Genomic DNA, 24,639 nt, shown 5'->3' with positions numbered 1-24,639 from the left:
TGTCACTTGAAAGAGGTACTCGGGTTGTCAAGATCACTGGTTCATATTTACAAAGATGCATTGTGGAATTACTTCACTCGAAATATTCTACACTGAGAAGTTGTCATGCAAGATTACAAGGTTAGTCCATCATCCATTAGACAACTTGGTCATGTCATACACAAGTGGTATACTCACCATGTTCCATGCAAGACAATCTATAAGCTTAAGCTTCATGTTTTATGAACTTTTCCCCAAAAACCTTACATCTTGTTCAAAGGCCCAATAGAAAAGACACTGGAGGTTTTCAGCGTACTCCACAATGGTTTGGTTTCACAATTGCTATAGTAATGTAGTTGGGCTCTCTGAAAGCTTAAGGTGTCCACCTTGAACCACAATGCTCCTGATTCATTCAAGTCGAACTTTGTTGCATGTTGTCATTGCAATACTTGCTGTGCACAGTACCTTGAAATCTACAGCACTGTGATAAAAGTCCTCAAATTTAAGATCATTTCATCAAAGTATGTCGGTGTCTTCACTGAATGGCTGGCAGAATAATGTTTGTCATCCATTTCTTTGTCGGTAAGTTGTGCCTTTTGATTTTGAAAACAGTATACATGACAAAGCTTTATTACAAAGTTATAAAAAATGACATGTCATTTTTATTTGAATTAAAAGTCCATTAGAGGGGCCTGTTTGTTTTTACACAACCTTTCATTGAAGCATTCAAATAAAGCTATTTGCATGATGAGTGTTTAAAATGTCAGAGCTGTTATTGTCACGGTTGTTCAGCTGGAAGGAGAAGCACAGACACTGGCCCTGCCATAGAGGGAGATTTTGAAAACAGAAAATTGTCAAGACACTTCAAAAAAATTATCTCACAAGATTCAAAAGGTGAAGTCTTTGCAGCTGCTTCTAAAATCTTGGACCCATTGAAGATATTCTACAACAACCCAAAAGAACCACTGAGAAGATGTCCACAATTAAGCTGAACGACTCTTTTTCCAACGGCTCTCTCACACACTGTGCTATGCTGCCAAAAGGCACTCCTCTTAACCTTTATGTTCAAACCATCCTCCTGATCAGTAACTTTATATTTGGCTTTCCAGTTAATGTTTGGGTGGTTTGGCTCATCTGTCGTGGACCAAGAGAGCTGCTGGCTTTAGACATCTACCTCCTAAGCCTGGCTGTTTGTGGGATACTTTTCTGTATAGGACTGCCAGCACAAATGTTCTGCATGTACAGCTTTGAAGCTATCGGTGATGGCCTTAACTTCCTGATGATGGTACAGTGGACTCTGTTGTGGCTTGGTGGGGCATTGTTCCAGGGCTGTATCTGTGTGGACCGTTACATGGCAGTGATCCACCCTTTGATCTACGTCAGGTAAATGTTGAAACTGATTTCTCTACAGTCTTAAAGTCAGACCTGTGACTGAATGTAATATTAACTTAACAAAACTGTGCTATGTTTTCATTCCCAGGTCAAAGCCCCTGAAGTACAGGGTGGCCATGTGTGCTCTGGCCTGGTGTTGTATACATTTCAACATGTTGCTCTCGATTACCCTTGAAGAAGAAAAGACCTTTGGATTTATCTGGTTTGTTCTTATCTTGTGCACATTTTTGTATTGCTCCTTCGCAGTGCTGTTTTCTCTTAAGCAGCCCGGTCCAGGAGAGAGGGAGGGGGGAGAGAGGAAAACAGGTGACAAGGTGAAAAGAAAAGCATTTAACCTCATCTTGGTGCACCTGGCATGTTATCTAATTAACTTTTTACCAATGTTGATTGTGCACGTTACAACAGATTTAGCCCACATTTATATTCCAGATTTTGTAACAAGTCTAATTGTGAATCTTGGAATGTTCTGTGGGCACCTCCAACCCTTGCTTTACCTGCACAGGGCGGGGAAGTTCTCCTGTCTCAAGAGAGCACTGACCTGAACGTTAAGTTGACAGAAATTACTTCTTCTAAACGTATGGTAGAAGTATCGTAAAACCATAATTCCCCTTACCAGACATTGATTTAGGAAATCCTCTGTTAGACTTCCACCTAACTTTGTATATGTTGATGGAAATACATAGTAATAATAATAATTAAAATAATTTCACTTTCACCACAATCTTCAGTCCATGTAAGTGAATTTTTTTTATTTGTATGTAAGCAAGTGTGTGTGTGTAGCCAAGACATACACAGGTGTCCCTGGTCATAATTTGCCTTAATGATGTGTAGTAAAATGATTTTTCCATCATGTGTCACTGTATAGTCAGATTTATGGCATATGTGTGTATATATCAATCAAATGATTTGCATAATTCATTAATCAAATGATTTATGAAAAGCAAAGATGAGTTGCTAAGGTGAGAAGTTTGTAGACTTTACATATGGTTTGTCTCAATTGTGTATGTACCAGAATATTAACCTGATTTAGTTTGTCAAAGGTGTTCAGAATAAAAGGTCGAAGTACAGAGCGTTTTATATGTTGAATAGATTTGTACGGCCCTTGAGGAGATTGTGTTAGTTTTGATGTTGTGTTATTTAAATAAAACTGACTGCACTATAAACACTGACTTGTGAATTCATCTTAAAAATTGGCTATGCCAAAAAGTGAGATAATGGGTACTAGCAAGTAGCAAGTCACAGAAATAACCTTTAACATGACAATAACACTCCAGTTATATATAACAAATTCACATATTTATTCATAAAAATACAGTTATCTTCAGTACAGAAAGTAAATTGTTCATGACTTAAAAATTGCAAGAAGGTTCATTATTTCCCCCACTTGTTAAAACCATTGTTTTATTATTTGTTGCTCTATACCTGAATGCCACCTCACATGCACGATTAAACATGTATTCACTGTTTTAATTTTGTATTTTTGCCAAAGTGCTGGTCTGAGTAACAGTGGCTTTCCACCATAATAAAATGTCTCATGGCTCCGGGTATTTCCCTCCCATATGTGATCTAGTTAAACTAAAAAAAAAAGTAAAACAAGCAAAAACACCTATCTTTTAATACAAGGCAGAGCCCACTCAGTCCTTTCTCCTGCTGTATGATGTTTTAAACAATTGCATTCAAAATGACAGTGCTCTATGCTTGCTAGTTGATCCCCCTTCTATTCCATCATGTTTGTTGTTCATACTGTGTCTTGGTTCAGTAGCTGGTGAGAGTAGATGGCATCTTCATAGTGGTATTTCTCTGCTATGGCCATGATGGAGTCATTGCACCTGATTCTACTCAGAATCTGCAGCACTTCAACCACAGCGGACCTACAGCAGACGAGGACAAAGCAGGTGTGCATTAGAGAATTCTAGTTATTTTGTTATACTAAATAGTGTATATGAATATTATATCTAGAGGGATTAATAAAGATCACCACTAAATAAACTAAACCTTTCCGTTACAGTTTGCTACTCGGAAAGATCTACAAAGTTGAATCTGCAGATGTTATTTGATGGGGGAATAGGGAGGCTACTTATGTTGTTGTTTGACTAGACATCATTGTTAAAGAGGGTCACCATTCAATTGATCTCTCGAGTATAAATAAAGAAACAAAATGAAATACATCACGTAACCATAAACATGCAGCCTTCTCAATAAATAAATGTATCAAAAGTAAGAATTTTTATTTAAAAGACTTGATAAATAAAAGACATGTGTATTTTTAATTTCAGTGCGAATAAATCAACCTTACGGTTCTTTTTACTTCCTTGATGGAAATACGTAATGTTATCATTACCTAGTGTTTGGATCTTGAGGAGGCTGCTGTTTGCAGATGGTGTGAGCTTTCTGAACTAGGTGGTTCCTGAAATTCTGGAGCTGAGGCAAACACGCATCCTCTCCTTTGAGCCAAGAGAGTGGCAGACTGTCTGCTATCTGTAGACAGTAGAAAGAGCTCATGAGGGACAGATGACAAACAACCAGACCATTATCAGGATCAACAGCACAGACACAAAAAATACACACATTTCACATTAAATATAATAAATATAAACACCTTTCTGGATGCATGGACGGCATTGGTGTACAGCGTCTGACTGCACATGGTGATCATCAAGTATCGATTCAGCAGTTTGTCCAACATCAGTTCCTTCAATACAGACTCAGGAAGCAGCAAGTCCCATTTTCCCATGTTACCTAGAAGCTACCACAAACACCAAAACCAGTGATTAACAGCAGCCTGGGGAAAATAACTACCGTATTTTCCGCACTATAAGCCGCACTGGACTATAAGCCGCAGGTGTTATAATGTGTAATTACCATATGTAAGAGTTTGTGCACAGAGGGGATTGTCGGGAAAGAGATGGCTGCTTGAGGAAGCTCACATTTATTAACATTTCAACAAACAAGTTGCATATTTGCATAACGTATTCAAGTGTTAACATTTAGTGCAATAGTAGACTAGCTACAGAACATATACTGTGCTGTGTAATAACAGGGTCGAAAAATGGGGAAAAAGTCGCGGCTTGTAAAAATTATTAAATTACGGTACTTGAAAAAACTGAGATAAGGCCTGTAAGTGTTTGAAAAAAATACATTTAAAAAAAGCATTTAGAGAGCAATACCTTAATGGCTGTCCAGAACTGTTGATCCCTGAAGACACGCTGAGGACACGACTTGTCTTCTAGGAACCTAGATAGAGAAACCAAAAGTTTGATTATTGAGATTGAGGACACTGCAAAATGCCAAAAAGTGATTTGACCCCATTTAGACTGACCTGATCATTATACAATATGAGTTCTAAAGTCATTGGTTGACAGTTGTATCTAATGATAGAGCAGACACATGTCATGTATGACGGGAAAGGAAAAGAAGAGAATAGACTTGTATAAACTTAGGGCCCAGTGGTTAGAGAAATAACTGTGTTGCGCTGCCCGTGACTAGGATAACACTGATGTGAAATCATGCTGCTTTGTGCTTCATATACGGTAATCACTTATTGTTTAAACTGAAAGTATTAAAGAAAGAAACTGACTTTTTGGGGTACAGAGGGATGAAGACGTCTTCCTCCACACAGCTCCTCAGTCGCCCTATCACAGCTTCTCTGAAAGCCTGCATAGGACATAAACATGTCTATATTTTTTCTATGTCACAGTTTTTAGCATTTTAAAATCAAAACACCTTGGGGTTTACCGCTTGAGTCTAACTTTCCAGTGATTTTTTCTGTGTTGACAAGCTTAAAGCTTAAGCGCATCGGCTTTACCTTGACTGGTTTGCTCGGCTCTCCTTCAAAAATGGAATAGTCCTCCTTCAGTCGGTGACAAACGTCAGTTAGACAGCCTGACTGACTGCGTGACATGGGATCCCACACCAGCTCCACATAGGCTAAACAAAGACAGCAAATACAGACGGATGAGGTAAGAAAGTATGTTGAAGGATTATCCAAAAATGGGGGTATATATCAAAGAACAAATGGATGTTAGTCTGTTTTCCATTGTGGAGAAGCACCTTGCAACTATAAAAAGGCAGGAGAAAAAATGCAGGGAGCAGAGAGAATGAGGGAGACAAGGAATATTTTGTCTCTCGGATAAAATAGAGAAATAAGGAAAAAAAGGTGCAGCTAATTGTATGATTATTTTATATCTCCAGGTTCACCTTGATGTTGAGCCTTCAACACGCTTAACCATTCACTATTGGTGCGTATTATCTTTCATTGTCATATATTCAATGTATTGAAAATATGGCTCATATTACAAGTAGTGAATAGGTACAAGTATACATAGCATGCATGTGTGTTACCTGTTATCTTGGGTATGACGGTCTTTTCTATGACATTAGACATAGTCTGTCTGTCTGTGTTCTCTAGCTCCTCATGGCCATGGCCATGACAAAAGGTCTCTACTGCTGGGAACCAGGGGAGGTTTTCAAAGTCTCCACTATCATTCTGAAACACACACAAATTACATTGAACACATGATGTTTTGTGTTGTGTCATGGCATATGTACGAGACGAGTAGTTAAATGTGTATCACCATATGTACCTTCAACGGGTTCCACGCTAGTAGCTGATGTCTTATGATTGGGTTCAACACCTTAGGCAGACAGAGAGAGATGTAGGCATTGTGGTAAGAGTCAGGGTAAGATTCTCTCCATTCTTCAAAGCGAGACAGAATTTTCTTAACGTCACAGAAGTCATCCTGGACGTCAGAAAACACTGGCCGGGACCTCAACAGGATATCAGCTGGAGAGGGAGCAGAGAGGGGAGGGAAGAGAGTCAAGACAAAAACAAACAAAAGGACTCAGACTTGCAAAATGATCACACTTTATCGTGATGAAGTTATACTGTAAATGTCTAACCCTGTTCTGTAGTTTGAAGCTTTCAGTTGTACAGATTGCATTCCACCTCACCTGTCTTCTTTTGCAGCTGCTCCTCCTCTTCTGCTGAAGGTTGTGTGTCTTCAGGTAAATCAAAATCTTCCTCAGCTTTAAGACCAGTGTCTGCCTCACTGCAACATGTCAGACAAATACTATATGTGTTAGAGTAGAGTATCACAGACCTTGTACATACATAACATTCATTTTGTAAGTATGTATAATAAACTATAACAGCAACATTGTAGTTTGCTTTAATAAAACAATGATTTATTATAATATTTAAAAATGGTAAGAAACCAAAGTATTAGAAAATGTTTTCTTGACAGATATATACAGTATCTCACAAAAGTGAGTACACCCCTCACATTTCTTCACATTTTTCTTTATATCTTTCCATGGGACAACACTGAATAAATGACACTTTGATACAATGTAAAGTAGTCAGTGTACAGCTTGTATAACAGTGTAAATTTACTGTCCCCTCAAAATAACTCGACACACAGCCATTAATGTCTAAACTGCTGGCAACAAAAGTGAGTACACCCCTTAGAAAAAATTTACAAATTGGGCCCAAAGTGTAAATATTTTGTGTGGCCACCATTATTTTCCAGCACTGCCTTAACCCTCTTGGGCATGTAGTTCACTAGAGCTTCACAGGTTGCAACTGGAACCCTCTTCCACCCATTTATGACAGCATCACAGAGCTGGTGGATATTAAAGACCTTGCGCTCCTCCACCTTCCGTTTGAGGATGCCCCAAAGATGCTCAATAGGGTTTAGGTCTGGAAACATGCTTGGCCAGGCCATAACCTTTACCCTCAGCTTTTTTAGCAAGCCACTGGTCGTCTTGGAGGTGTGTTTGGGGTCGTTATCATGTTGCAATACCACCCTGCGGCCCAGTTTACGAAGGTTGAGTGCACATGGTCAGCGTCGTACACAGAGGTTGCCTTTGGAAAATAGACGTATGAGTGCTGCCAGCATTGCTGAAGGGCTTGAAGGGGTGGGGGGTCAACCTGTCAGTGCTCAGACCATACGCCGCACTCTGCATCATACTGGTCTGCATGGCTGTCATCCCAGAAGGAAGCCTATTCTAAAGATGATGCACAAGAAACCCCACAAAAAGTTTGCTGAAGACAAACAGACTACGGACATGGATTACTGCAACCATGTCCTGTGGTCTGATGAGACCAAAATACATTTATTTGGTTCAGATGGTGTTAAGAGTGTGGAGCGGCAACCAGGTGAGGAGTACAAAGACAAGTGTGTCTTGCCTAGAGTCAAGCATGGTGGTTGGAGTGTCATGGTCTGGGGCTGCATGAGTGCTGCCAGCACTGGGGATCTACAGTTCATTGAATTCTAACATGTACTGTGACATACTGAAGCAGAGCATGATCCCCTCCCTTCATAAACTGGGCCGCAGGGCAGTACTGCAACATGATAACGACCCCAAACACCCCTCCGAACGACCAATGGCTTGCTAAAGAAGCTGAGGGTAAAGGTTATGGACTGGTCAAGCATGTCTCCAGTCTTAAACCCTATTGAGCATCTTTGGGGCATCCTAAAACGGGAGATGGAGGAGCGCAAGGACTCTAATATCCACCGGCTCCTTGATGTCGTCATGAATGGGTAGAAGAGGGTTCCAGTTGCAACCTGTGAAGCTCTAGTGAACACCATGCCCAAGAGGGTTAAGGCAGTGCTGGAAAATAATGATGGCAAAACAAAATATTGACACTTTGGGCCCAATTTGGACATTTTTTCTTAGGGGTGTACTCACTTTTGTTGCCAGCAGTTTAGACATTAATGGCTGTGTATCGAGTTATTTTGAGGGGACAGTAAATTTACACTGTTATACAAGCTGTACACTGACTACTTGACATTGTATCAAAGTGTCATTTATTCAGTGTTGTCGCATGGAAAGATATAATGAAATATTTGAAGAAATGTGAGGGGTGTACTCACTTTTGTGAGATACTGTATATAGGGGAAGGTGGGGTGATTTGTGCAACTTTTTACTCAAAGTGATTTTAAAGTGAGGCCTTGACAGTTATGTCTCCAACTCAAATATGTACATATATTTCAGGATGTTGTGCATCCCTGGCAATAAAAACTTTGGATCTGGAATAAACTGTTTAAGAAATATAGCTTTCGGAAAAAAAGTTGTCTTGTCGCACAAATCACCCCACTACGTGGGGTGATTTGTGCGTCATTGTGTCACAATGACAAAGTCACCATCATCATCTTTCTGGCCATCTGAACTCTCATCAGTGGTGTCGTTAAGTGGAATTGAGATGTCACTCTCTTCTGAGCTACTGTAGACAATCACTTTCTTTTGGTGACCAGCGTATACAGCCATGCCACTGGCACAACTCTCAGAAATGTACTTTGCACTAGTTGCTCCGTGCTTGTGGAACCAACTGCCACCTGACAAATGTGATTCCCCCTACATTTCTGCCTTTAAATCAAGGCTCAAAACCCATATGTACACCCTGGTGTTTCCTCCCCATTAACCTCTGCACTACTTACTTACCTCTGCACTACTATCTGTGTTTATGTGGATGTATGGGCTTTACGTCTTTTATTTTGGTTATTGTTATTTTACCTTCATTGTTTACCTACTGAATGCACTATGTACAGCACTTTGGACAGTGCAAACTGTCATAAATGTGCTTTTATAAATACATTTTACTTACTTACTTACTTATAACTCACCCAGGCCCTTGCGCACAAATCACCCCATCCCCAGAATTTTGGATAATAGGCATGATGCAGCAATTTAGGGTTGACATTGTGCTAATTATATAGACTCAAAGTGTAGCATACCAAAGCACTAAAACATGTGTCAAATGTTTTCAAACGTGTCTATAATTGTTCAGACACAATAATCAAAAAACCTTGATCATGGAAATTTTACTTTGAAAGGCAAAACACAGTTTTTTGAGCTTAAATGTGCTTATATCTTATTCCTTGTGTCTCCCTTCTTTACAGGATGAGTCAAATGGATGGCTCTTCTTAAATATGTGGTCACATTTCCAATTTCTTCCACGGTTTTCTAGAAACAATGGGTTTTGCAACTTCCAAAATGCACAAATCACCCCACCTTCCCCTATACTGTATATATATTTTTTAAATCACTCTCACCTTTGAGTTTCTGATCCATTGCTTGAGTCTTTACTCTGCTCATCTGGGCCATCTGAAAAAGGTGGGTGAAAAAACACAGCACATGTTAATACTTCTTCTGTATAGCTCAAGTACAGACACTTGGCCACACACAGATGTTACTCACAGCTGAGCTGCTGCAGCCGGCCTCCCTGCTCCCTGATCTCTTGCCGTCTCTGTGCCAACAGCGCCTCCATGTGGTCAGCCAGCAGAGCGTGCAACTCCAGTTCCACTGAGTTGACCTCAACAACCTGTCAACAGTCAACAAGTCAGTCGGCAAAAGATATGGGGTGTGTTTTCACAGATTCCAATAGTTTTTATATCTTTTCCCAGAAGTGGAGCGTACATTGCTCCATACAAGCTGTTTTTAGACAACACTTTCTGCTCTCTCTCTAAAAATAACTGTCATGAAAAAAGAAAAACCTTGTTTATCATGTAAACTGTGTTGAGCTATTCTTACCATAAAATATGGTGTGAATACATACCTCCATGATCCGAGTCAAAATGATTAACAATTAATCAAATTTGGCTACCAAAACCTGAAGTCTGTCACTCAGTTCTACAAAAAATATCTTACTGGTGGACCATGATGCAACCGTCTTTGACAGACACTCTACTATTTCAGATACTGACACCATCTTTGAAAGGTATAATTTAAGGTTCTATTATTAACTGTATTCATTATTTGACATATTTATTTGTTTAGATATTTAACAGTTGAGGCGAACTGAACCAGTCTGACCTTCTCCCGGAGACACTCCACCAGGTTGTGGACATAGAGCGTCATGTTCCTGTAAAACTTGAGCTGGCTCTCTGAGGAACTCTCCTCCAAAATCTCCGCCGATGTTTTGGCATTCTCCACATCGCCCTCCATCCTCCTCAGCTCCGCCTGTCGAGCTCTGTGTACTTCCTTTAGGGAGTCTAGTCTGCAGAGAACAAAAATCAGAAAGTGTTAAATGAGGAACACACAGGTTTTGTATAAGTTTGCCTGCCACTCATGTACTGCTTGGGCAAATGTATTAGGAAGTGTTGTCATGACGATATGAAAGCATATCAGATCAGTGTTTGATTTATATTTATCGCTGTTACATTGACGATGTAGTGCGACATAAGGGTGAATAAAACTAGAAGAAACTTGCTTTCCAGTGATCCTCTTCTTGACCATTGAGATACTAATAGGAGGAAGAGTCTTAGGGAACCTGACCCCTGTTGATCTCTTTTGTCTCCGTCTGTCTCGCCTGCTGCTTCTGCTGCTGCTTCTGCTGTAGCTGCTGGATTCACTGCCAGATGGACTCTGAGGGAAAGAAAATAAGGAGGATAAAGGATGTCAAAGCTGCAGTACACAGACAGAAGGCCTGAGTCTGCGGAAAATATGAGACTATTTGTCCATTTGAGAGCCCAGTTTTACATTAATTGGGACAAGAGATGAATACAGAAAGAGAAAGGCCATTTTTTTAAAGAAAAAATCAAGAAAATACAGGGAAAATAGCAAGAAGGCTGACTCAATATCGTGCCCTACCTGTTCTCCTGGACGTCTCTTGATTCCCTTTTCAATCTGTGTCTCCTCCCAGAGTTCCTGCTCCTCTCCATCAGTCCCTGAGCGACTTCCATCACTTCCCCCTAGAAACAAATACAAAATAGAGCATTTCACATAACAAGCACAGCTTTATAGAAAGCCCATTCTGGATAAATTTGGTTAAACAGTTTGACATGGATGTATTAAAAAAAGGGGTCATAAAATGCTGGATATCCTATTTAAGCATCCCTATACATTACAATATGTTTTACTTTCACATCTTCTTTTACTCAGTCTTCTCTCTAGCCTTCTAGCCTCTGCCCTTCTTTATTCCCACCCCCCCCCCCTCTCTCTCTCTCTCTCTCTCTGTGTTCACCCTCATTCTCTACACATCTCATTTCCTGGCATCCCTCTCTTTCTTCCCTCACTCACCCCATATCCCATCCTCTCTTACCAAGTTTCTCAGTAATCCTCTCCCTGATGCTCTTCAACCGCGGAGCAAACTCAATTCTTCTCTCATGATCATCTGGCTCATCATCATCACCATCGTCAATAACAACTCTGTCCTCGTCATCATCATCCCTGCTACAGTGATCCGGGGTGCTGCCGGCGGAGCTGTGGCCGTCTCTTCCCAGGGAAATGAACTCTTTCTTGGCGCGAGTGGCACAACGCCGCCTCCTAGCTGCCTTGATCTCTGCAGCACTAGGGATGAGTACTGCGAAGACAAATCAACAGACACATTAATACATGTATACACATGGAACACATGCAGACAAACACAGATTCAGCTGTTGAAACAAACAAACAAACACACACACACACACACACACACACACACACACACACACACACACACACACACACACACACACACACACACACACACACACACACACACACACACACACACACACACACACACACACACACACACACACACACACACACACACACACACACACACACACACACACACACACACACACACACACTTACACTTACTTGGTCTAGAAGCAGAGCGGCTGGAGTCTGAGGCTGAGCTAGCTGAGGGTGACATGGCCCCACCTTTGTCACTGTCACTGTCTGCATCATCATTATCAACATCTTTCTCGTCATCATCATCATTATGGTGAAGAGTGCGTGGTGAAGCTTCACTGTTGAAATCCTGCCTCAGAGGGGCACAGCCACCACCCAGGTCTAAGAGAGAGGAGTGAGAAAATTCAAAAAACATTACCTAAATTACTTAGTAAGCTGAAACTCCTAAAAAAAATGTACAGGTTATTCTATGAATACTTCCTAACATTTATGCAATATCTGCCATTGTAACCTGTCTGTGCTTGTACAAGAGTTACCTACCTGAGCTGTGGGTGGTCTTGGCAGGTGGAGCCTCCTTCTTCTTAATTTGGAACAGCACAGCTCTCTCAGAGGACTTCTTCAGTTTAAACGTTGGTTCTTCAGCTATGATGTTAAAAAGAAAACCAGAGACACATGAGCAAACCCTTGCTGTTGGGCCCCTGTTGACCCCCCACCCTCAACTGTCAACCTCTTCACCACTAGTGCAGTGTTTGTTAATAAAAATCCTGTCACCTTGTACCGTGCATTTAGCAGTCTAACACTACTGTACACAAGTGTACCATAGTAGCCTACTCTAAAACATTTTTTCTTTTATTAAGATTGTATTCCTTTATTTTAACAAAGTGCATTCGTAGTGCATATTCCGTTGGAAATGTGCAATTAGTCAAAATTAAAAACTGTTCCCAGTTGGAAGTCTGTGGCTCTCGAATTTCCGAGAGCCCCAGACTTTAATTATTTTCCTCATTTCTTGGTTGGTTACAATAGCTGTCTCTGTAAATGTCACACTTGGTTCCTCTTTGAAAATATTGACCTCAAAGCGCCATGTGAACACTTAGTTACCTTCTTTTTCGTTAGAGAAACTGAGGATGCAGTCTGTTTTCTTCTTAATCTCATCTTTGTCTTTTATTCCTTCCGTCTCTTCCAATGTGTCCCCGTCTTCTCCCTCACTGCTATCCGGCTTGGGGGAAGTCGTTTCAAGTTTGGAGCTGCATGAGATACCGCGGCCCGGGGCCAGTTTGGACGCCTTATTTACCATAGCTGGAGCTTTTTCATTTTCCTCTGCAACTCTGATGTCCTTGTGCTCGTCCTCCTCGTCACTGGAGTTTGCTTTTCTCTGTCGAAAGTTCCTCCGGGGTTTTTTATTGAACATTGTTTAGCCTGAATACCTACACCTACACGGAGCAAACGACTGTGTTGGTTGTAAAGTAAACGTAAACCGTGGTACGTCACGTCACAAATCGCTCAAACAAGTCGCAAAATGTAACGTAAAGCCGCCGCAATGCACCACGGTCAGTGTAGTGAGAATGTAGGACCGAACCAATCTGTAAAAAAGAATTGGGCAACTTGTTGTCGGGCGGCGGGCCTATAATGGTCCGGACCACCTAATATTCAGTAGAGCTCAATAATGCATGTCTTTTGGCACAGGAGATAATGTGTGGTTAAAAATGCATGTCAGCAAAAATAAGTACGTAAACAACGGTTGGTCGGTTAGGCCTACAGTAGGCTAATTGTAGGACTTCAAATAGGAAAAAATTAATGTGTGTAGTTTAATTTCTCCTCGCTTATTTCTCTTCTATCAATTGTCCTCCTCCATCTGTCCAACTTTCCTCTCTCCCTCTCTCCTCCCACCCAGCGGATGGGACGGTAACAGCCTCCGCTCACTCGTCGTCAGCCATGTTGTTGGTGTGACACACCGAGCTGTCAGCAACAGGTCCTCGGAGTAACAAACTTTGTCATTTTCTCCGACAAACAGTGCTCTTCTAGGATAATAATCCTCCGCCGTGTGTCTGCGAAGCCGTCCAGAAGTGGTGGGTGATAACTTCAGGCGCCTTTGGAAGTTGGAAGTTGATGTTTTTGTGGCCGTGGCGAGAGAGGTAGGCTACGCAGGCGAAACTGCTTATCTAAGCATGAGTGCAAGTTTGATATTGTTACGTTAATGTCTCTGTAGATGGCTTTTATTCCACTCTTAAGCTTCTGGACTGTGTATACATGTCTCATGTTATTATTTGTGTCTCTTTGATACCGAAACATATAATTAGGCTACAGTAGCCTACAATCTATATGTGAAGGTGTGGGGATCAACCTGGGATGGGAGCTGGGTTAGCTAGCTGAACCGTGCTGCTTATATTAGATGTGAGGTGTAATCGATACCTATATAAGGCTTAGGTCTATTTATTGAGAGCGTATTGGAGGAAAGTAGGCTTTAATTGTAAAAGCAGATGCATGAAAGTGTCCTGAATTCCTCTCGGTTCAAACTAGTCCAGCAGGTTACAGGCAGGTCCCAGACCAGCTGGTGACAAGTGATCAGGGAATGTTACTCTTTCAGGTTATCTTAACGCCAGACAGAGTTAAGAGTCAGTTTAGTTTAACCCTTATGCCCTATTAAAAAAAAGTTACACTGGGACCGTTAAGTACATTTTGTGTATTTTGACCTTTAAACTGCATTAAAATTATGAAAGATCAATATTTTGTTCACAATTTTTTTTCTCCATTTTTTTCATGAAGGGGTTGTTATTCAATTTATGTTGTGATTTAATAAATCACAAATAAAAATTAACCCTTTAGATGCCAATTTCGATCATATACCACCAACCGCTTTTTTGAAAAATACACTAAAATTCAATATTCAACTTTTTTATTAAACTTTGATTATTATTAGTATCACCGGCTCACCCATCTGAATGATAGGTGAGAAAATTATATTTGGTGCATTATTACTTTTTGTTTAATGTCAGATTGAATAAAAAAGTTACACTGGGACCGTTAAGTACATTTTGTGTATTTTGACCTTTAAATTGCATTATATGAAAGATCAATATTTTTTCCATATTTTTTTTTTTCATATTTTTCATGAAGGGGTTGTTGTTCAATCTATGTCATTATTTCATTAATCACAATTAAAAATTAACCCTTTAGATGCCAGTTTTGATCATATACCACCAACCGCTTTAATGAAAAATACACAAAAATTCAATAATCAAATATTTTTTTTAACTTTGATTATTATTAGTATCACCGGCTCACCCATCTGAACAATAGGTGAGAAAATTGAATTTGGTGCATTATTACTTTTTGTTTAATGTCAGATTGAATAAAAAAGTTACACTGGGACCGTTAAGTACATTTTGTGTATTTTGACCTTTAAATTGCATTAAAATTATGAAAGATCAATATTTTTTCACAATTTCTTTTTCCATATTTTTCATGAAGGGGTTGTTGTTCAATCTATGTCATGATTTAATTAATCGCAATTAAAAATTAACCCTTTAGATGCCAATTTCGATCATATACCACCAACCGCTTTTTTGAAAAATACACTAAAATTCAATATTCAAATATTTTTTTTTAACTTTGATTATCATTAGTATCACCGGCTCACCCATCTGAACAATAGGTGAGAAAATTGAATTTGGGGCATTATTACTTTTTGTATAATGTCAAATTGAATAAAAAAAGTTAGATTTCTACCATTGACTTACATTATAACAAAACTTTTTGGCAACCCGCCCTTAAATTAAAGTGAAAAATTTTTTTTGCCTCTGATTTCCCATATTACTGCAGAAAACACAATGCAATTGGGTAAAATGAAAGAGAATAGTAAAATTTACCCATTTTATCACCTCTTTTATCATCAAAATATGAATTTTTATGATGAAAACCATTCACTAAAACTACAAAATAACAGCTTTTTTTTTTTTTTTTTTTAGTGTGTGAGTGTGTGTGTATGTGTCTGTGTGTGTGTGTGTGCATGTGTAAGTGCATGTGTGTGTGTGAAAGTGTGCTTGTGTGTGTGTATGAGAGGAGAGAAATTACAAGGGGTACAGATTTGCAGCCCTAATATCGTATGACACATGCAAACACACACCCCCCCCCCACACACACACATACACACACAATCTTATTTTGTCATGGACATGCAGACATTAGTCCATACTATCCATATCAGAACACCTTTGCCATTTTTCTTTAGATTTTTTGTCACAGTGGCTAGTAATCCTGAAGTACAGTTTTGAGACCAAAGTTTGTTCCTCGGTTTGAGACCATATGAAATGAATAAATCAACTAGAAATTAGTTAAAACCTAAAATGTGATGCCTTACCTTCAAAATTAATGGAACATTTTTTATAAATTCTGATTTTATCTTGCCATTGCCAAGGAATCAAAAATACTGGTTTTATGGCTTTTTATGAGTTTACGAAATGGCATCTTTTTACACAAGGATTTCAGTTTATGTGATTTGAGTTCACACAGACTGACTCCTGGAAAATATTTTTTCACTTCAACCATTCTGACTAAAAGATGTGTTCACTAACTACACATCAAAACCATTTTATTGTATTTTTTTATTTTTTTTATTGGTTTGCAGCCATGAATTATACAAGGATGCCAATTTGTTGTAAAGGGTCACCATAGAGGTTAGTGGGGGGGGGGGGGGGCTAAAATGGGGCATTTTTTTTATTGACCTTGTTTTTACGTAAGTTTATCAAGTTTACTACAGAGAAAGGGGAAATTACAGTCAAAATTATTTTTCACTTTAATTTTAAGGGGGGGGGTCAAAAAATGTCGTTATAATGGAAGTCAATGGTACAAATCGTGTAGTTAACGGTCCCAGTGTAACAAAAACATCTCACACAGTCAAAATGAAGTAGATATGGATGAAACTCAGAATATCCCAACTTCATTGTAAAACACACCTCCTTACCAAATGTTATGGCTAGGGGACAATCACAGCCAAAATTATCTAAAAAATGCAACCCCAGATACACAAATCTCCACCAACGGGGCATAAGGGTTAAGAACGTGAGCAAAGAAACCATGTGAATGCATCATTTTGATTTTAGCATAACATCTCTTTTAAATCATTCATAATTCAACAGGCCTGATGCTTATAAAGCTATCCTCTCAAGGGCAGTACCACAAAATAAATGCATCATTAACACAACCTTCCTTTCTAATCCGAGGTGTGTGGTTAAGCATTCATTGCCCGACTCTGATAAACAAAGTGAAATGCTGCACCTTGACAGACAGTGAAGCTTTGGGTCACAGAGCATTTTCAATATTCCTGTGACTATAGATCCATCGCATTAGAGTATTTCCTTGTTTGAGCGATGCAGAGACTTCAGTGGGCCCCGGTGGTGTTCAAAACATAGCTTAAAGGCAGGGCAAGCTGCTTTTAATATAGTGTCTCTGTCACTGCTGGAAATGTAACACACCGTTTGGTCTCTCCAGCAGCAGCTTTCTTTAACTTTGTGTAAATTGAATGCCAAACACAGACTTTCTCAGTTGTCCTTCACCTTACTGTGATTATGTTATTATGTTTGGGGTTGGCAGAATAGTTTCAACTGATCAATTTTGTTTTTGAGCTCTGGGGTTTCCACAATCAATGCTGCTGTCATTTGCAGCAGTGTTACTGTGTAGCATATCGTCACCGCAGACTTCTCTGCAGAGTGGAAGGATGGGGCTGCCTTTTGCATTATTATCACAGTGTTGTTAACATTGTCAGCATGGCTATCAGAAGCTGAATCCCTGAATATTTCTTTATCACTTTCATGTTCCTTGAGATCATCACCTGGAAGCAACCCTACATTGAGTTTGGGTTTTGGGGGAATTCATTCAGCCGATTTAAGGATTTTAACCTACATTTTAACTACTATTTATAAATATACACACACACACACACACACACACACACAATATACCAGAAATATCCTGTTTGAACTCTTGTTCAAACTAAAACAACTATTAATCAAAGTACTTTCTCCAGCCATGTCAAATCTTTCATATGGACATATCGGGGTGGTTCGAAAAAGATTAACGGGAGGGAGAGGCATGCCTTGCCTCTTATGAAAACATAGCACTGCATACAACACAGCATTAATCAAACACAATCTGATACACTCCATAAAGTTGTGTTAACGCCACTGGTGTGGATGGAGTGTTTATATGGTTGGGTGGATGATGCGTTGCACTGAAATGTCACTGACTTTAACAAGGCCACTGAAGAGTTGACTGTATGGTGGGACACCATTGGAAAGACAAGGTGGGGGGGAATAACTCAGAAAGAGGGGAATATCAAAGGAGGAGCATGGATACATTTAGCTGTTTATAGAAACTAATCGGCACAGGGAGAGACAGACAGAGAGAGCGAGAGATAGTCGTGAATGGAGTTGATGTCATTGGTGTGAGGTCAGCTAGCGAGGCGGCTGGAAATCAATAATTTCGCAGGACAAACAGGCAGTGCTTGTTACACATAGCAGTGATGAGGACAGGTCAGAGTCAGGGGTGAGATTTAGATGCACTAAGATATACAATGACTCATGGAGGGACAGTGTGCGACACAGAAGAATAAAGTGCTGTCCAAAAGATAGTCAGGGAATGAGGAAGTAGAAGGAATTAGGAAAAGAGACACGGTTCATCAAAAACATTAGCGACTCGTTTCCCCAGTTTCGTCCATATCCTTCTTGGTTTTCATTGTGTTCTTTCTTTCTTTCTGTGGAAAACAAAGTTGACATGGCAGCAAGGTGCAGTGTAGAGAGTGCACTTAACAGACACTCACAAATGCTCTCTGAGTGAGGGAAAGAGAGTACGACCCGCAATGTGCAAAGCTTTTACTGAAGCAGCTAAGGTCAGAGACAGCCAGGTTATTTATCAAACAGCTTCCTGTGTACTAACGGTGAGACGGAAATGTCCCAGTCTTTCAGCAGAACCAAAGCAGGTGAGGTTATAACCGACATAGCCAAGAAGCCATAATATTAAAAGAGAGACCAAACTCTGAGGCAGTGTGGTCCTCCTTTTACCACAACTCTCCATCGATACAGCATCAGGTCAGGTGGTTTTGTGACCTTAAAAAACAAGTTTAAATGTAACAATATTTTAGCCCAAAGACAACATGCACAGAAAGATGCAAATTTTCACTCAGGCTAATAAAAAGGGACTGCCCCATGTTGCTTTGTACAACAGGCCTTTTTTTCCGCAAAAGACTTGACAGCAGGAAAAGCACAGGTGTGATTAAGGTGCACTCCATTTAACATTACTTATTTCAGAGCCATACCACTGTGAATGCTGTCTCATCGACCAGTCCTGGATCAGGGGAAACCTTACCAGTTTCGAGAATTATGTGAAACAGGCTCTTGTTTGTATGCTAACTTGGATACATGCAACCCTAATAGAAAAATGACCAAACACTTGCAATGGGTTGTGTAAAACTGTTCTCGCTATGAATAGTCTGTGGGCTACCTCTATGTACAGTATCTCCTCCTGCCTGCTCTGTCCAACTTGACAGTTGGGTATATTTACACCTGGTAAGTGAGGCATTGTTTAGGAAACGCCACAGAACAGTCAGACTGGTTATCTATCAATAACAGATACAAACACACTCATCACTCAGTCTGATCAAGACTCAATTTACTCCTGGATCCATCAGACTTACTAGCCTGGCACTGCCTGCCTACCTACTTTTCTCCAGTCAGATTTTTGCAGGTCCATTCAGTGAATAGAGGGAGTGGCTCAGAAGCCGGCGCATAACATATGTCACAACCAAACGTTATGCAATTGGTTAGCAGATCCAGAGTGGCACTGGGCAGATCAAATAGTTTTAAACTTCAACAGACACCCGCCTTCAAGTGAGTTGACGTTTGTCAATTGAGAGATTCCAGACTTCTGTACAAATGAAATGAAGTATGGTGGTCTGGTAGGACCAGGCTACAGACTTACGGGGGTTGAAGGAAAATTTAACAAAATATCAAGGTATCATTTCAGTTTTTGCCTCCGACTGTATTCCAATGTTCAGACACTCCACATTTTTAGGTAGTCACACACAGGCTTGCCTTGAACACAGGCCTTCCTCTTGTCAGTCTCTGTTCATTACATGAATCCATCATTGGGCTTTACAGTCTCTTTTGAAAGGGATTCCTAATCTTAGGTAAATTGCCCAGCCCATTTGACGCCCATGTAAACCTTTTATGTAAATAAAAAAAAAACGACTTTGTGCTGCTTTGCTTTCTATTATTCATGCTTCCATCTCTATGGCAACGACTGTAACGCTGTCAAAACAGCCCAGTGTCGTTTGTTTTTGTCTATTACTGGGTTTTAATCAGGTCCTGCAACAGAGGTGAAGTATAAAATGTATTTTGTTTTTCAAAGGAAAGGTGGAGCCCTCAAAGCATTTACATAAGGTTTGCAAAGCTGAGTCTACCACTTTGACTCCTAAAAAAACACCCCTTCATCAATCTGTATTTCCTGCACTGTACCCAACCTTGCAGCCTTTTCTGAGACCCTTGATTCCAATTTTGTCTGGACATCAAAGCCGTTCCTTAGCCAAAATCCACCATCACTTCCCGTCGAATTCACACTGGACAAGGAAATGCTTGAGAACCAAGCAGGAAGTGTTGAGCAAAAAGATTGGAATTTCTCTCCTCCTCTTTCTGCCTCCGACTACATCATGCGAGTCTGACGGGGCTGATGGGACAGAGATAATCACAGAGGAAGCAGGTGTTCAGTCCACGTGTGATGAAGTGACTATGAAAGCTACAGAAACAACGTGATGGTCTGGATTCACATCGTCCCAAAAAAAAAAATACGCATGGAAGAGAATTGAAACTAGTTTTGTATTTAATGTCAGATTGCCTATATTCACGTCAGTTGTTTAAAATGATCCGTAGAAACCGTATTCTGTGAGTCTGTCCTGTAGTACGACCTTCCAGGGCAAAAGTGCACATTGTTCTTCCCACATTGACAAACTGTTGTACATCTAAACAACTTGGTTTTGTGTTGGCTGTATTTCAACAGGTGGAACTGTGTTGCACTCAGAGACCTATAAATATGCTGGCAAACCCAGCATGACACAAGTTACTGGTCTGGTTTTGACAGCACAGATCCCGTATGGCAGTGTGGTACATTTAGTCCATGCACATACAGTCTTATAATCAATATGACATATTTTCATCTAACACATGATTTACCATGATGTGACCCTCCACAAACTTCCTCCCATATGTCCCAAGCAATATTTATTTGAAGAAAAAAAAGTTACTGAAAAAATCAACAAAAAATGTCTTTAAAATATTTGACAAATGGAACAGATTATAAATCACCAACGTTCTGGCTCTGTCACTGCTGCAAGACAATTTTTTAGAAATGTATATTGTAGAGATGTGACTAAATCTATCACAAAACATGGAGAGACGTGGAGACAAAGACACCTCCACCCTTGCACTGACTAAACCAATCAAACAGGTTTATGCAACAGCAACGCCAATTCTTTCCACACTTGCTTTGCGTGTGCATGATCTGACAAGAAAGAGTTTTAAAGATTGATGTAACTGAGTGTGAGAAATGCCATAGGTGACAGGGAGGTAGGTTGGAAACCATTTAGTTTGTTTTGTCCACCACCTGGGTGAGACTGAAATATGTCAACGATAACTTGAAAGATTGCCAAATATTTTTGCACTGATTGTCACAGTCCCCTAGGAATGATCCTACCGAGTTTGGGGATCCCCTCACCTTTCTTCTAGTGCCACCAGCTGCATAAACTTTATTTTTACCTACCTTAGGAAAACACCAATCATCTATTGGATGGTTTGGGACAATATTTTGTAAAGACTTTCGTAGTCTCAAGAGGCTAAATCCCACTGACTTTAGTGATCCTCAGACTTTAAATCTACCACTATCATGAGGACAAAATATAACTACGTCAGGTACTTTGGTTTATGACCAGATACCTGCTAGACTAAGGACATTTCCATCACCCTCAGCCGTAGTTTGTGTATAGTGCTAATCAGCATATGCTAGCTTGCTAACACACACTGTATCTTCCAGTCCATTTATAGCTTTTGCAGCATCTAAAAGGATGAGCGTGAATGCAGCATCTGTAGAGAAGTCCCATTTACCCATCAAACTTGGGCAGTAGCATGAATAACTAACTGATGTCTTCTCACACAGTGAAACAACAAGTCGTTTGTCCAGTGACTGACACACCCTTTGTTCGCTGCCATCACAGCCTAAATCTGGTCCAACATACGAGTACTGAGCAGGGGTTTATATTTTACTGGACGAAGAAAGTACATGTCTTCTTATGAAGGTTTATCAGTCGTGCTTGTGTAGTACTGGTGACTGGCCACTACAGAGTCAGTGTGTGGATAGTATTGGAACATGTCCCAGACAGTAGTTAAAAGGCTTTGGGACGTGGCCAGAGTGCTGCTGACTGAAGCGAACAGGAGGAGCCCTGTTTGACTCTGCTGACTGATCAGAATCTCTCTCTCTCTCTCTCTATCTCTCTCTCTCTCTCTCTCTGCCTCCTTTCTTCTTCTCCCCCTCCTTTCAGTAGTGACTCCAGTGTCCTGTTTTAGCTGCAGTACTGACAACATGACTGGACTGTGACTGTTTGTTTTACAGATGGCTGCGAGCAGTAGCTGAGGACACCGTCCATCGGGAGTTCCCCCCTCTCTGTCTCTGCCACCTGCAAATATGAATGGTAAGAGCACTGCAGTTTGTGTGTGGGAGTGGGTGTGTAAAATAGTGTTGGGACCGTGTGTGTCTGTGTGAAAAAAGACGAGGTGTTTTTTTGTTTCTGCACATCTGTTGAGGCCAAAACAGTGCTGCACGTGCATACTGTTTTACTCGTTTATCTCTTATTTCCTATTTATCATGTGAGTGAGGTCCTTCTCTGGTCCAGCCTACTTTTAGTCCTACTTTGATACAGTTGTTATGCTTTGTGATGACTTTTCCTTTCCATAACTTTCCATATTTTGACACCAGCTTTTTTTTATAGCACCAGTCACATAAATAACAGGAATGGTGACTGTTTTATTAAGTGCCCATTTGCTGCCTCTGCTAAACACTGTTGTGTAGTGAGCCTTGACTGGTTTAATGGTAATGAAAATCTGTATATGGTCCTCCTTGTCTTAACTAAGTAACACTGGGAACACTGCACGCTTTATTATCACTTTGTCAATATCTGTACGTTCCCAACTCCTGAGTGATACTGAGGACGGCCTTGAGATCATCTCTCTTCTCATGTCATCTGTGTCTGTGTTTGTGTGTGTCCTTCTTACTTCCTGTTTCATTGCAATTCATAAAATGATTCCTGACTTTTTTCAAATCATGCATCGTGGATGCTTGTTTGCTCTGCTCAGATTTAGGTGTTATCTGTGTTTTTAATTTACACTTGTCATTTATTTAAACAGTGATATAAAAATATGTAATTTGTATTTGGCAGGGTGAGGTAACTCTGCTTTAGACCAGACCACTGCTGATTGGCTTGATATACACCTAATGCTAATGGCTATGTCCAATGTTTCACACTGTCTTACATTCTTCTGTCCCTGTGAATTCTTCTTTTTCTCTCCAGGTGGTCTGAGTGTGTGGGCAATCTCTCCAGAGGAGAGGTTCAAACATGACCAGAAGTTTGAGACACTCTCCCCGTCGATGGGCTATGTCTCAGGTACAGACACTCACACACACACATATGCAAATTCACTGCGACGCATCCAAGAACCAAAAATTATTTCCCAATACCACAATACTAGACGGGCACATATACTTATTTGTCATATACACACAAATGTTTTATCAGGCGATAAGACAAATATACATGCACCTGCTGGCACAAGCATACCATACAGTGATGTGTACACTGGCATTTGTAAGCACACACATTATTCAGATTTGCCTGCAGAATAATTTTCAATTTTCTTGTGTTTCTCTGTTTCTTTTTTCTGCAGGGGAGCAGGCAAGGAAGTTCTTCCTTCAATCTGGGCTGCCTGCTTCAATTTTGGCTGAGATATGGTGAGAATAATGCACACACTCTCAGACTCACACTCACCTGTGCTCTCTGGAGCAATGGGTTCTCTAGAACTTAATCACTGAAACCTTGACTTTAATATGTGCTCCTCTGTCTCTCAGGACTCTGGCTGATATGAATAAAGACGGGAAGATGGACAGGTTGGAGTTTTCCATCGCTATGAAGCTCGTAAAGCTGAAACTCCAGGGTACCTCCCTTCCCTCGGCCCTGCCAATCATCATGAAGCAGCCTCCAGTCTCTGCTCCAACCCTCAATAAGCACACTTCATCCTTGACCAACTCCGCTTATGGTACAGTATTATTGTTGTATGCTGTAAGTGGATCCCAGTTAGTTACGAACTGATTTTTTTAAGGAAACAACAAGAGGGAAAAGCCTTATTTATTGATTTTTAACAACTGTTGACCAACTAATCTTTCATGTGTTTGAGTGATAGTCTCTGTACACCTTTGTGCACCTGTATTTTGACCATTGGGTCAGACTAACTGTGCGTGTGCATTTGGCCTAGGTATGGGTTCTCTGCCTAACTTGTCCATGGTGCCTGGGGCAAATCTCTCCATGTTGACCCCTCTCTCAATGGCAAGCCCTGGATTTTCAACTATGACACCAATGGCAGGCCTCAGCCCTTTGGTTCCTGGTGCAATGGGTATGAGCCCTCTAATAGCCTCCGCCCCTAACAGACCCATGATGCCCACCATGGGAAGCGCCACCCTGCCAAACGGCACCATGGGAATTCTCCATCCAATGTCAGCAGGTATAGACCACTTTAATTTCTATCTATAATGTATCACTCTCCTTCCCTTTGCTGT

General features: G+C 40.5%; 2 protein-coding genes across 2 annotated transcripts in view; one reads left to right on the top strand and one right to left on the bottom strand.

The window, feature by feature from the left end:
• Window positions 1-2,696: 2,696 nt before the first annotated feature.
• Window positions 2,697-13,219, bottom strand: gcfc2 (GC-rich sequence DNA-binding factor 2). The gene is made up of 18 exons (XM_080033113.1): window positions 12,874-13,219; window positions 12,316-12,417; window positions 11,962-12,156; window positions 11,414-11,674; window positions 10,963-11,063; window positions 10,583-10,737; window positions 10,186-10,369; window positions 9,571-9,694; window positions 9,426-9,477; window positions 6,322-6,419; window positions 5,955-6,154; window positions 5,713-5,857; window positions 5,177-5,298; window positions 4,949-5,025; window positions 4,539-4,605; window positions 3,971-4,117; window positions 3,713-3,849; window positions 2,697-3,242 (listed from the first exon to the last, which is right to left on the bottom strand). Exons 1-18 carry the CDS (start codon window positions 13,181-13,183, stop codon window positions 3,110-3,112), a joined length of 2,610 nt encoding a protein of 869 aa, XP_079889239.1. The 5' UTR covers window positions 13,184-13,219; the 3' UTR covers window positions 2,697-3,109.
• Window positions 13,220-13,729: 510 nt separating this feature from the next.
• The window catches only part of itsn2b (intersectin 2b), a 34,449-nt gene continuing 23,539 nt past the window's right edge, over window positions 13,730-24,639 (top strand). Inside the window, exons 1-6 of the mRNA XM_080030020.1 lie at window positions 13,730-13,907; window positions 22,426-22,504; window positions 23,381-23,473; window positions 23,754-23,817; window positions 23,935-24,122; window positions 24,339-24,584. Coding sequence (XP_079886146.1) covers window positions 22,498-22,504; window positions 23,381-23,473; window positions 23,754-23,817; window positions 23,935-24,122; window positions 24,339-24,584 — 598 coding nt within the window. The 5' untranslated portion in view covers window positions 13,730-13,907; window positions 22,426-22,497. The remainder of the gene's footprint in view (window positions 13,908-22,425; window positions 22,505-23,380; window positions 23,474-23,753; window positions 23,818-23,934; window positions 24,123-24,338; window positions 24,585-24,639) is intronic.

Source organism: Ammodytes marinus (genome assembly GCF_949987685.1).
Source record: "Ammodytes marinus genome assembly, chromosome: 1".
Classification (NCBI taxonomy): domain Eukaryota; kingdom Metazoa; phylum Chordata; class Actinopteri; order Uranoscopiformes; family Ammodytidae; genus Ammodytes; species Ammodytes marinus.
This window is presented reverse-complemented; position numbering and strand designations above follow the sequence as displayed.